This window comes from Callorhinus ursinus, unplaced genomic scaffold (assembly GCF_003265705.2).
Source record: "Callorhinus ursinus isolate GAN/ISIS: 27379988/994484 unplaced genomic scaffold, GSC_fseal_2.0 scaffold1, whole genome shotgun sequence".
In the NCBI taxonomy this organism is placed as follows: domain Eukaryota; kingdom Metazoa; phylum Chordata; class Mammalia; order Carnivora; family Otariidae; genus Callorhinus; species Callorhinus ursinus.
In genome coordinates this window covers 58,457,899-58,472,116 of record NW_027397063.1, presented here as the reverse complement: position 1 = coordinate 58,472,116, position 14,218 = coordinate 58,457,899, and the positions used below count along the sequence as shown (strand labels likewise).

The window sequence follows — 14,218 nt, the reverse complement described above, 5'->3', positions numbered from 1 at the left end:
CTAAGTAGCTAAACACAATTGACAAGAAAGCCTCAACTCTCAAGAGGCTGGGGGTGGGGTGAGTAGGGGCACAAAATAGGTACACTAAATGCTATTTTCTGACAAATTTCCTTTTTTTCAGCCTTTGGTTTTCCCAACCAATTTGCAGCTGAATTTTAGGTAGTTTAGGTCACCCTGATCTAATCATTCCAAAATAATTTTTCCTTTTTTGTCATTGCTGTCGGGAAAGCCTCTTGTTTCTCATATAACCCTATCCCGCATAGGAAAATCTTCCTTCTGTGATTCTTTTTAAGCAGTGCTCTAGAACAGAGTTTCTCACATGGGGCCAGTCCATTGACTCCCTCGGTTTATGTGAAATTGTGTATATGTGTCCATTTCTCTGAGGAGAGGGGTGTTGGCACTCATTAGATTCCTAAAGGAGTCTAAGAATCACTTACACAAGCCTCTTTGGTAAGGCAAATCTCTGTTTTTTGTTACTACATTTCATGTCTTTCAGCTGCCTTTAGTTAAATTCCAAACTGAGGTGTGGTGGGTTGTTCAACAAGGGCCAGAATTAATTGGAAGCCTCTTCCAAGTTCCCTGCTTGGACCAAGAGCCTTTCATTAGTGATTGTAGAGCACCTTCTGCTCACTTCTGTCAGAGCACTTGCCACATGACGTGAGTTGATTTATGGGACCGTCTTCTATATTAGATTTGAAGGGTAGCCCTGTGTTGTGTTAGTTTTTGTATTCTGAACACTGAGCATCATACCAAGACCAGAACCATTTACCCATAATAAGCCAACAGATTCTTCTTTCTGTCCCAAGTAACAAATATTTGAAGCACTTACTCTGAGCCAGGTATTATGTTAGGCATTGGGAATACAGAGGTAAGCTCCCTCCATGGAGCTTATGGGCTATATCCAGAGGGACATGATCTTTGCCACTCCTTGGAGCAGCTGTGTGTGAGCCATGTGCGAATGCATTTACAATAGCCCAGACTTTACAAAAACTCCCCCTTTGTAACAGACATTAGTTTTATGCACATAGTCCATGACTTTCAATACTCAAAACAAAAATGAAAATGCTTTTTCTAGTCTTCTTCAAAACCACCCATTAAATGTCTCTCCAAAATCCTCTTTCTTTTTGACTACAGGTGTTAATGGTTTGTCTCTAAAAATAGAGAATGTAGATGGAAGATACTTATAAAAGAAGCGTCAGCATTTATGCCCAGGTTCTGCACATAGAAGTGTTTTTTGTTTGTTTTATTTTTTAAAACTCAATAGGAAAAATTCATGATTTAAAAAAACAAATAGGGACCCCTGGGTGGCTCAGTTGGTTAAGTGTCTGCCTTCAGCTCAGGTCATGATCCCAGGGTCCTGGGATGGAGTCCTGCATCAGCATGGAGTCAGTTTCTCCCTCTGCCCCCCCCCCAATCCTGCTCATGTTCTCTCTCAATTGAATAAAATCCTTAAAAAAAAAAAAAAAGAAAAGAAATAGAGGGGCACGTGGCTGGCTTAGTCAGAGGAGCAATGACTCTTGATCTTGGGGTCATGAGTTCAAGCCCCACATTTGGTGTAGAGATTACTTAAAGAAATAAAACTTAAAAAAAAAAAAACAGAAATAGAGGCAAACTTTTGTGTCTGGTTCACTAGTATGTTCTTTTTCTTTTCTAGCTTATACATACTGTAATTTATGGATTTGAGTTTATGTCACACTACATTTATAGTTTTCCAATTTTTCTTTAAAAGCAGGAAGCCTGGGCACCTGGGTGGCTCTGTCGGTGAAGTGTCTGCCTTCAGCTCAGGTCATGATCCCAGGGTCCTGGGATCGAGCCCTATATTGGGCTCCTTGCTCAGCATGGAGTCTGCTTCTCTCTCTCCCACTGCCTCTCCCCCTCCCCCGGCTCGTGCTCTCTTTCTTTCTCTCTCTCAAATGAATAAATAAAATCTTCAAAAAAAAAAAGAAAAACAGGAAGCCCCTTATTCTAAGCTAAACAAGAGCAGAACAGTTTGTTGAAAAAGCAAGAGGCTTTGCTGCTACCCCCTGGCCCCTAAGGGGATGCCAGGGATCCTGGTTTGAGAACTGCTGGACTAGATGGTATTTATGGGTCAGTAGTTGACAAGGGCATGATTTGTCCACAGAACCAGGCATAAGGAGAGCCAAGTCAAGAGTGCTGTGCTGTCTCTGTTTTAAAGTTCATTTCACTTAGGGAGTTCATGACTTTGGGGAGCATAGCAAAAGTCATGTATGGATATGTATTTCAGTACTGTATGTATGCAGTCCCTACCTGGAGGCTCTGATTTAGTAGGTATGAAATAAGGCTCCAGCATCTATAGTTTTAAATAACTCCATTAACGTAGGAGAAGGCTTTTTTAATGTCACTAGAGTGTAAAAAGTTAATGCACTAGTTATACCTAGAAATATCTGCACTGCTTAGAGAAGATATGGCTTTCTGGCTTCCTGAGTTGAGCATTTTTATTTTTATATTTTCTTACAGCTTTTTAGGTTTTTATTTAAATTTTAGTTGACATACGGTATGTCAACCGTATGTCAACTAACTGTATGTCAACTAACTGTATGTCAACTATGTATTATTTTCAAGTGTACAATATAGTGATTCAGTAATTCCATATATCACCGATGCTCATGCAAGTGCATTCCTTAATGAGTTACATTTTAACTTTTAGAATACATGACATAACATTCTACTCCTGTCATCAGAGACTTTTTAAAAAACTTCTGTTTCCATTTCACTACAGTTCCTGCTACCTGAGTGAAACACTCTTCCTCTAAATATATGCATAATTACGTCTGTTTATTTTCTCCTTCCAAACTCTAAAATGTAAGCTTCGCTTGGGTGGACATATTTGTCTTTCTTATTCACTGATTCATCACAGGCTTCTAAAACAGTCAGTAAATATTTGTTGAATAACTACTAATAGTGAGGTATGTCAGGTGTGTTATTGGTTTAAAAGATTTCTTGGATTGCTCTGGAAGCCTAACTTCCTCCACCTGTAGCATTTTCTATAAAAGAATATTCCAAGTACCGAAAACCAGATGTGCAAGTGAAAATGTGTAACCCTACCATACAGCATATTTGGTTGGTTCTTGACAGACCGTAACTTTATTTTCAAAACAGGATGTGATATGGTCTGACTTCGGGTTTCCTGGAAGAAATGGACGGGAAAGTACGTTGTGGATCGGCTCCATGGGGGCCCATACACCCTGTCATCTGGACTCCTATGGTTGCAACTTAGTATTCCAGGTACAAGGAAGGTAATGCACAGGTGCATGCCTGAGAGAGAGAGAGTGTGTGTGTGTTGCACAGGAAGAGGAATGAGGATCAGGCAGGTGGCCCCCAAGGTTTAGTCCCAGCTCTACCCTGTCAGCCTGTCTCATGACCAAGACCAATCTGTTAACCCCTGGTTCAGTTTCCTCCTTTTTGAAGTAAGGGGAACAGTTCAAATGATGGTTTCCATGTGTATCTCTCACTCATGATCAGGATTACCTTCAGAAACTTGATCCTAGAGCTCCAGGATTCCACTTCCAGTTCAGCTAGACAGTTGTCTGCTTAGCTCTGTTATGTAAGAGTCTGCATTTGTAGTTTTCAAAATTCTGTTTAAAAGCAGGAAGACCCTTTCTTCAAATCTAAATAAACAAGAGTGGAGCAGTTTGTTGGAAGAAAGAGGCTTTGCGGCTACCTTCGGGCCCCTGAGGAAATGCCAGGGGTCTGGTTTGGGAACCACTGAATGAGATGGTATTTATGGCCACTTTCAAGTCTAAATTTTAGTCTGTGTCTACATGTAGACACAATGCAGTATTTTATTACTTTAGATAAGTTCTTCTCCATCTGTCTGTGGACCCTAAGATATATAAGGGTAAGTCAGGCAATACTTTGATAGTCCCTGGTTCCAGGATTTCCATGAGAGTTTACATGTTCCTGCTAGTTGGAGGATGTACTCAGAATGTTATATGTGTAGCCTTATTTTCTTCCAGTTAGTGATGCTTGAGTCTCCTTTCCTGGCCTTTTGGAACATTTATAGGACAGTACAGAGGGAAAAGCAGAAATGGCCATTTCCTAGTTCTCAGACCCTTTAGACATGACAAGGATTATGAGTGGATCCAAAAGAAACAGTGAATAAGCATGTGAATAGATTTCACAGGTGAAGTATTTTGAGAACTATAAAATGGTATAAGACAGTCCACTTCTGGATTCATTAAGTCCTTATTAAAGGGTCTAGGACGTTTCAGGTGCATTATTATGTGTTGTGGATGCCACAGTGAATCAAGTGTCCATGGTCCTTGCCCTTAGGGAGTTAATAGTCTGAATCTTAAACTTGGTAAGAGAGGTATCTTTGTAAGGAGCTGTTTTCCATGTGTTCTGAATTGGGCAAGAAATTCAGTTGGGTAAACATTACCAAAAAATACCTGGGTTCTTTCTATGACATAAAATTAATGTAGCTTTATTTTAACTTTGTAGTAGAGCATATTTTCTGGTCTCATAAAGCTCTGGAATAGTAAAATATCTATTCAGTAAATACTCATGGAGTAGGTACCCTGTGTTAGAGGAGGAGTGGAGGTGAATGAGTAGGACATATCTCTGCCCTGAGAGAGTTTATAGTTAGAGTCCAGGCAAGCCCACAGGCAGTGTGATAGAAGGCAGAATGAGCATGTTCTTGAGGAAGGTTTCATTAGAGCTGTGGAACTGAAAAGTAGGAGAGATACCGTCTCCGCTAGAAAGATTAAGATTTCAGAGAGGAGCTGCCATTTGTGATGGGCTTTGAAGGATGGGTGAAGGATGGGTCCCAAGACATGGGTGGGAGGAGCAGAGGGATCAGCATGAGCAGAGCCCTAGGAAAGCATGTGGTGTATAGAGAAAGAACCCTGTGAATCGTCCAGTGTAAGCTGTGCATTGCAAACAAAGGGATTAGGCAGGGAAGAGAGGTTGGAGCCAGAAGTTTACTTTCAGGCAAATAACCTCTTATTCTCTTTCAGCATGCAGGACAGTGAAATGTTTTTTGATTAGGGGATGACAGACCACCTTTTCTGATTAATAAGAGAAGGATGCATATGCTGTTGACCCTTGAGTAATGAGGGGATTAGGGGTACTGAGCCCCACACCGTTGAAAGTCTCCATATAACGTTTGGCTCCGTAAAAACTTAACCACTAATAGCCAACTGTTGACTGGAAGCCTTACCAATAACATAAATAGTTGATTAACACATATTTTATATGTTATATGTATTATATACCATATTCTTACAGTAAAGTAAGCCAGAGGCTTCTAGGTAGTGTAGTCGGTTGAGCATCTGACTCTTAGTTTTGGCTTGGGTCATGGTCTCAGGGTCGTGGAATCCAGCCCTGCATCAGACTCAGTGCTCAGCCTGGAGTCTGCTTGAGATTCTTTCCCTCTCCCTCTCCTTTTGCCCCTCCCCCTGCTCACATGCCCACTCACTCTGTCTCTCAAATAAGTAAATAAAATCCTAAAAAAAATAAAGGAAGCTAGAGAAAAGAAAATGTTACTAAGAAAATCATAAGGAAGAGTAAATACATTGACAGTACTGTACCGTACTGGAAAAAACATCTGCACATACGTGGACCCGTGCCGTTCAAACCCCATGTTGTTGAAGGGTCGACTGTATGTTACATTTTAAGTGGAGCAAAACAAATTGTATGGGATTGTTATCTTTATGGCTATTCCTGTAGGAACGCAGCCATGAGGCAGAGGTAGGAGCTGGCACCTGAAGAGGTCAGCCGCTCTGTGACCTACTTCTGGGTCCACCGCTAATCACTAACTAGTCCAGGGAATGACACTGAACCAGCACTCGGTCCCTTTTCCACTACTTTTAAAGTAAAATTAGACTGATGATCTCTTAAGAGTTCTTCCAGCTCTACATTCTAAACATAGTAAATGCCAAGAATTCTCCCAAACTTGTCATAGCTATGGTGGAATGGAGCAGCTCTATCTCTAAGGCAAAATAAGACTTTAGTATCTACTTCTTAGTTTTAAAATAGCAGCCAACTGAAAGGCACATAGTGGTCCCACTGTAACTGCAAGGGGTCACTAGAGAGCTTTAAGGCTTTCCTCAGAACTAGTTCTCTCCCTGTCCCTGTCCCTGCCCCTGTACCTCTCTCTCTCTCTGCTTCCCCATTGTTTATTTTTGTCTGTGTGTCTTCCTCTTTCAAACACTTCTCCCTTCTTTGCCTCAGATGTCCCCCCTCTATTGACTTGAAGTATGGCTGTGTTCTGGTGTCTTGTGATTTAAGATTTATCACCTCCATTTTTCAAAGTTTTAAGTGACTGAAACATTTTATAGTTTTCTCTTTTTGAAAATTCTAATATTATACCACTTTTTAGTTGGGTGGCATCATTTGTGCATTTCTCTTGCTTATGGATTGACTTAACACAGGTTTGACTTAAGGAATTTACAACCCAAACTGGGAGAAGTTTGGAAACTATTTGGTGGATAGCAGTATGGGTGGCTTCCCTGTAGAAGATAAGAATCCAGATATTTGAAAGGGAGGGATTATTCAGGTATCTCTAGAATCAGGGACAGAATCGACTTAGGAGGAGGTAGACTTTGATTTGAGATAAGAAAGAATGATCTGAAGGGGCACCTGCACCCCAGTGTTTATAGCAGAGTGTCTACAATAGCCAAACTACGGAAGGAGCCCAGATGTCCATCGACAGTTGAATGGATAAAGATGTGGTAGATATATACAATGGAATATTACTTAGCCATCAAAGAAAATGAAATCTTGCCATTTGCAACGATGTGGATGAAATTAGAGGGTATTATGGTAAGCAAAGTAAGTCAGTCAGAGAAAGATAATTATCATATGATCTCTCTGATACATGGAATTTAAGAAACAAAACAGAGGATCATAGGGGAAGAAGGGAAAAATAAAACGAAATTAGAGAGGGAGACAAAACTCTTAACCATAGAAAACAAACTGAGGGTTTCTGGAGGAGAGGTGGGTGGGGGGTTGGGGTAACTGGGTGATGGGCATTAAGGAGGACATGTGATATAATGAGCACTGGGTGTTATATGCAACAGATGAATAACTGTACATTAGAAACTAATGATACACTATATGTTAACTAACTGAATTTAAATAAAATAAGTTAAAAAAAAAAAAGAATGATCTTACAAATTAGATCCTGTCCCAGCTTCAGGGCATCAGGAGATATCCACTGGCTGCTGCCTTATCTCCACCAGGTGTCTGCATAGGAGATTCCACTACTGAGAGATGGGCCAGATGACCACTGAGATTGCTCCTGTATTCCTTTATGGATTGAATGAAAATGAAGACTTAGCTGCTGCCTTCTTAGATGTTTTGTCTCAAGTTCAGAGTACTAACTTGTATCTTATTTTTTTAATTAGGAAAAGATGGCATCTCTTTCCTCCCGAAGACACTCCTTTCCTTTATCCGACAAGAATCCCTTATGAAGAATCTAGTGTGTTCAGTAAAATCAATGTTGTCAATCCTGATTTAAAACGTTTTCCTCAGTTCTGCAAAGCTCGAAGACATATGGTTACACTAAACCCAGGACAGGTAATGGGCGCCTTAAAACATTGATGACCTGTCAGTCCGTGCCCCAGCTATAAATTCTTTCATGTCCTTATACCACACACCTCCCCACCAATACAAATGAGAGTGATTTTCTTCCCTGCTGCTCTCTGCTGTTAGAAGGCTTCAGATGCAAACTTCTCAGCTTCACAGGTCATGGAACTATGGGAAGAGGGAATATAGCTCTTTCTACTGGTGAAGAGGAGAATGACTTTGGAGGAAAACAAGAACTCAGTCATTTTTTTAAAAAAGATTTTATTTATTTGAGAGAGAGTGCTAGAGAGCATGAGCCGGTGGGGGGCAGCGGCAGGGGGAGGGAGACAAGCAGACTCCCCACTGAGCAGGGAGCCCAGACACGGCCAGATCCCAGGACCCTGAAATCATGACCCGAGCCAAAGACAGATGCTTAACTGACTAAGCCACCCAGGTGCCCCGCACAGTCAATTTTTAGTAAGGTTAAGAGAAAGTGTCAAGGCATGGGTACTTGAGCACCTCTGGAACATCTATTCACATTAATACCTTTTCAACTATACTAGAACCCAGACACGTAAATGCAGGTGGGAACGCATCCCGGTGGTGGGACGACAAAGGCAGAATGAACTGAGAATGATTTGCTCTAAGCAAGCGTGGATGTTCCTTTTATAAAGGATTGTCTCTGAAACAGTTCCAACTGTCCAGTGGAGAAAATCACCTCTACAACATTGGCATTTGCTGTCTGATATTTTATTAACAATATGAAAGGTTTTCTTAGTCTCTTAAGGAGATTTTATTCCCTCAGTCATTCCTCTCCCTCTGCCTGTTTTCCTTCCCTTTCACTGGCCCTTTTCTTGCTTCCTTCACATGTGAGTACTCCAACTCAAATAATTTGACTTGAGCAACTTGCTTCAACCTGTTAGCTGCCACTCCCCAGGCACCTGTCCCCCAGCCTCTGACAAGCCCTCATCTATTTTATATCTCTGTAGATTTACCTAATCCGAACATTTCACTTACGTTCAGTCATACAAGTGGCCTTCTGCGTCCGTCTTCTTTCACATACCATAATGCTGCAGAACGTTATCAGGACTTCATTCCTTTTTATGGCTGAATGTATTTCATTGTTATGCATATACATTTTGCTTATCCATTCATCAGTTGATAGGCATTTGGGTTGTTTCCACCTTTTGGCTATTATGAAGAATGTTGCCATAGATAGTGGAGTACCAGTTTTTGGGTGAAGGTATGTTTTCAGTTCCCTTGGTTATATACCTAGGAGTGAAATTGCTGGGTCCTGTGGTCACTCTTTGTTTAACTTTTTGAGGAATTGCCCAGCTGTTTTCCATAACAGCTACGCCATTTTACATTCCCACGAAGGAATGTGTGAAGGTTCTGATTTCTTCACCTCTTCACCAACACTTGTTATTTTCCATTATTCCTATTATTATCATAGCCATCCTAGTGGGTGTGACATGCTTGGTAATTCATTTTTTCTTCTATTTTAATAGCCAGATTTGAATATGTGGTTCTGTCTGTTGTATCACTGTTCCTTACGTGCTGCTCGTTCTTTAATCTACCAACAGCTGGCTCCCTCTCCTGCCACTGTACTGAAAGTATCATCTGATGGGACATATATGAACTCCCAATGACTAAATGCAGTAGCCCTTCTTAGGGCTCAGTTCTCCTAAAAGGTGCTCTATTCCCAACTCCTAGCTCCCCCTTGCTCATAGCAAGTGCCACCCATTTTCTAAATCTGAGGCCCCAAAGCTTTGGATCATCCCATCTGCTCTGCTCAAACTTCCATAGGTACTAATCTCATACTGAGTCTGGACAATTGCAGTCCTTCTTGACTCTGGCTGTTGGCTTTTGTTTATTATACCTTCCTGTTTAGATCTTAACATTTAATAGCTGGACCATTATAAGGATCTCCTGTCCTTCCCAGACTCTCCCATAATGTTGCTATTTTAACCGTCCCCTACTAAAAATTTCTTAGCGAGGCACCTGGGTCATTCAGTCAGTGAAGCATCTGACTCTTGATTTCAGCTCAGGTCGTGAGCTCAGTGTTGTGAGACTGAGCCTTGCATCAGGCTTCACGCTGAGCATGGAGCCTGCTTAAGAGTCTCTCTCTCCCTCTCCCTCTGCCTGCCCCCCCACTCCCTCTCAAAAAAAAAAAAAATTCTTAGCAACTCCTTAATGCTTACAACTCATTAATGCTTAATGCTTAATGCTCCTTAATGCTTAGCAACTCCGTAAGCATTAATGATTTTATCTTTTCATTTCTGCCAGGAAATGAAGAAGGCCTTTTCCCTGCAATATGCTCTGTGTAATCCCGGTTGCCTGCTCTACTTGACAACTAACATGGCTGCCCAGTGAGGCTCAACCCGGGCTTTCATTGCACCTGTGCCTCTTTAACCAGAGGCTTTGATGGCAGAGGCTTTGATGGCATCTCTGCTGTCCTGTACCTTAATGCAGATTCTTTATTCTGAATTCATGGCCCTCCACTGGCCCTAACCAACTCTCCCACCTTATCTCCCGTTACCCCATCTGCAACAGTAGGACCTACCTACTTGCTGTCCCTCAACAGTCCCACCGCCCTTGCTGGCACTACCTCTCCCTCCTGGCATGTCCTCATTCTTTGCTCTGTCTACATTCTCTCCTAACCCTGGGTCAGACCACACTTCATCCATACCAGGCTTCCGCTGCCCTCCCTGGTTCATGCCTGTGTCTCCCACCTCTGAGGTTCCCTAGCACCAGTGTCTGCTCCTTTGAGTCACCACTTACCCGATGCCCCCTTTCTATGTACTGTTTCTTCACTGGCTCAATTTTACACTGTGAGAAGACAAACTACTTCCTCTGGTTTTACCTATGCCCTTTCTCAGAATGCATACAACTATTTTTCAGTGGAAAGGAGAAAAAAATTAGAATCTCAGAGTCCTAAACCTCAGATTTAGATGCAGGCAGAGCAGGTCCAGGATTAAGGAGAGTAGAAGTTGGAGAAGCTGGTGATATCCTTTGTGGAGCATGTGAACTTGTTGGATAAAAAAAAGAAAGGGATTGTGAGTTTTGTTTTGTTTTTTCTTGTTTCCCTTTCCAATAGCAATATTGCTATAAATTCATATGTATTCCTAGCATTTTCGATTAGAGTCCAATGTGCTATTCTTTTGCTAACTTACTTCTTGTTTGCTTTTCAGGTTCTTTTTGTTCCCAGACACTGGTGGCATTACGTAGAATCCATTGATCCTGTCACTGTCAGTATAAACTCATGGATTGAGCTGGTACTTTTTTTTTTAATAAATGTAATCCCTGCTTTTAAGATATATATAGCCTGTCTATAAAACTTGTGATTAATTTTAACTAATACTCCAGTACTACTTTGGTTTGATATGTTATAATTTATATATTCAGTACTCTGTTAATGGGTGTTTAGGTTGGAATTAGGATTTTCAGTGATGCACCATTCTCTTTCCTTTAATGGCACACCGTGGGCCCTGTTGTTGGTCCCTTAGCTGGTATTGTTAAGAGAACGGTGTCGGGCCTGTCTGGATCTGCCGTGTATGTCCCACGTTGCCAGTCCTGTCCACGCCCAGATGGGCTAGAGATTCACTGCTTCTTGGTTCAGGGCCCTTATTACTAATTACACAATTCTCAGTCCTGCCTTCTACCTTTTCTCAAAGTAGAGTCTTTGAGTGCTAGAATTTTATCATTTCATTTCTGCCAGGAAATGAAGAAGGCCTTTTCCCTGCAATATGCTCTGTGTAATCCCGGTTGCCTGCTCTACTTGACAACTAACATGGCTGCCCAGTGAGGCTCAACCCGGGCTTTCATTGCACCTGTGCCTCTTTAACCAGAGGCTTTGATGGCAGAGGCTTTGATGGCATCTCTGCTGTCCTGTACCCAAAGCCTGATTGCATCTCTCCTCTCCCTTTGGCTGCTGCTTCCTCCCCTCGGGCTTTCCTTACCCTTTGGTAATGGGGAGGGCTTTGGCATAGGTGGACCATCAGGGAGACTGTAACAGGAAGCTGCACTATCTGGGCTTCAAGAAGACGTGTAGCCCTTGGGGATTAGGTGAGTGGTATGGCTGGAGATCAGTGGACTCAGTTACTCAGTTACTTAGCTACTGGTAGCATGCTGAATTGTAGTTGGAGCAAATGTCAAGATACAGTCCAGTCCCAGTCCAAAGTCATGTCTACGGTAGTCCTGACGGTGCTTCGCTTCTCAAGGTAGCTCTTCTCATTGTTACACAGTGGAGCTATCACCTGCCTGCTTGTAACTGTACCCATTATTTGTGAAACTATACTGAATTTTTTTTTTCTAATATTTGACGATACCTTCTATGTGTCCCTTTAAACTTTTCTTTCCCAGGCTCAAAACTTCTGGTTTTTCTTCTTCCTTTTTTTTTTTTAAGATTTTATTTATCTGACAGAGAGACACAGCGAGAGAGGGAACACAAGCAGGGGGCGTGGGAGAGGGAGAAGCAGGCTTCCCGCGGAGCAGGGAACACGATGCGGGGCTTGATCCCAGGACTCTGGGATCATGACCTGAGCCGAAGGCAGATGCTTAACGACTGAGCCACCCAGGTGCCCCACCTCTGGTTTCCTCAATGATGTTTTTTTTATATGACTTTTTTTTTTTCAGACTCTTCACCATTTTGATCATAGACTTTGGAACTATATAGGTTTAAGTTATAGGTCTGTGCCTTTGTTAGCTGTCAAACCTGGATGGTCAGTTCATCTCATCAAGCCTAGGTCTCCTCACTTGCAGAATAGGGATTATAACTGCACCCACTCCAGTGGCATCTCATCTAGTGCCTGGCACACGAGAAGTGTTTAAAGGCAGAAACTGCTCTGAGGAGGAAGAACTATTATGTCAGGAGTAACCCTCTTGTATCATATGATCTCACTGATATGAGGAATTCTTAATCTCAGGAAACAAACTGAGAGTTGCTGGAGTGGTGGGGGGTAGGAGGGATGGGGTGGCTGGGTGATAGACATTGGGGAGGGTATGTGCTATGGTGAGCGCTGTGAATTGTGTAAGACTGATGAATCACAGACATGTACCTCTGAAACAAATAATACATTATATGTTAAAAAAAAAAAAGAAGAAGATAGTAGGAAGGGAAAAATGAAGAGGGGGAACTTGGAGAGGGAGATGAACCATGAAAGACTGTGGACTCTGAGAAACAAACTGAGGGTTCTAGAGGGGCGAGGGGTGGGGGGATGGGTTAGCCTGGTGATGGATATTAAAGAGGGCACATACTGAAGGGAGCACTGGGTGTTATACTCAAACAATGAATCATGGAACACTACATCAAAAAAAAAAAAAAGTAGCCCTCTTAATGTATAAATACCAGGAGGCCTCAGTTCATGGAATATAAAGTTTCTACCTCACATGATTTAGATCCTCAATTTCTTCAGTGCTGCTTAGAATATTGCATTAGCTTTTTTAGGAACCTTATCTTGCTTTGGTTTATACTCATCTCGAGAATATCCTTGCTTTTTTCCACATGGTCAGCTGCCACGTCAGGTTGCCCTCCATTGTGAAGCTGTAAAGCTGGTCCTTTAAACCCACATCCCACACTTCACAGTCCCCTCTCTTGGCTTTCATCATGTTCATTGGGGTGAGCATTCCAGCTTACCAAGGTCATTTTGAATTTGATTCTCTTCTGTTTTTAGTAAACTCCTTCAAGCGAGCGTGTGCCCTTTTGATATGTCCTCATTTGTCTTGGAATGTAATGTATCCTTGCTTTCTAGTACAAGATGATACCCCAGGATTGCCTTGGACTTTCCCTGCTTCCAACTTGGAGGTTGATAATTTCTGCAGGTGGTCATGGTTCCTTTTAGTGGGGAAGGGTATTTAGAAACTGAGATTGGGGCTCTAAGGCTGTTGTTCATTGCTATTGGCATGTTGCTGTTTCCAGACCTATAAATGATAAAGCTAGAATGTGAGATAGATAGATAGAAATGGATATATTTATAGTTCTAATTCAAGGTTAATATTATAGATTTTTTCCTTGTTTCTGTATTTTTATTTTTATTTATTTTATTATTTTTATCTCTTCTCTTACACTGAAAATCAGGATCAATCCTAACAGTAACATCTACTTATTTGCTATATTCTCCTATATATATATATATACATATATACATATATGTATATATATAGGAGAATATAGCAATATATATAAATATTTAAATATTTAATATTAATATTAATTATTTTTAAAAATTTATTTTCTTTAAATAAATAAAATTTGTCTCTTTAAAATTAATTATTTAATTATTAATATTAATTAACAATTAATATTAATGTTAAATATTATAAATAAATAATATATATATATTTTGGAGGGGAGGGCAGAGAGAGAGAATCTTAAGCAGGCTCCATGCCCAGGGCAGAGCCTGATGCGGGTCTCAGTCTCACAACCCTGAGATAGTGACCTGAGCCGAAATCAAGAGTCCGACACTTAAGTGACTGAGCCACCCAGGTGCCCCACCTATATATTTTTTAAGATGTCAAATTTACAATTCCAGAATTCCAATATTATTATTACTAATTATAAACTTGCAAATAAAGTTTAAGATTTCTTTGTGATCCTTTTTATCGTTAGACTATATCCCGCTAAGGGGCTACAAAGTACTGTGTTCAGAAATCATTGTGAAGGGATTCTTTTCACTTGTGGGTATGTTACTAA

General features: G+C 41.2%; 1 protein-coding gene across 1 annotated transcript in view; it reads left to right on the top strand.

Annotated features, from left to right (window-relative positions):
- The window catches only part of HSPBAP1 (HSPB1 associated protein 1), a 61,297-nt gene that overhangs the window by 40,159 nt on the left and 6,920 nt on the right, over positions 1-14,218 (top strand). The window contains exons 4-6 of the mRNA XM_025875310.2: positions 3,121-3,257; positions 7,368-7,539; positions 10,719-10,802. Coding sequence (XP_025731095.1) covers positions 3,121-3,257; positions 7,368-7,539; positions 10,719-10,802 — 393 coding nt within the window. The remainder of the gene's footprint in view (positions 1-3,120; positions 3,258-7,367; positions 7,540-10,718; positions 10,803-14,218) is intronic.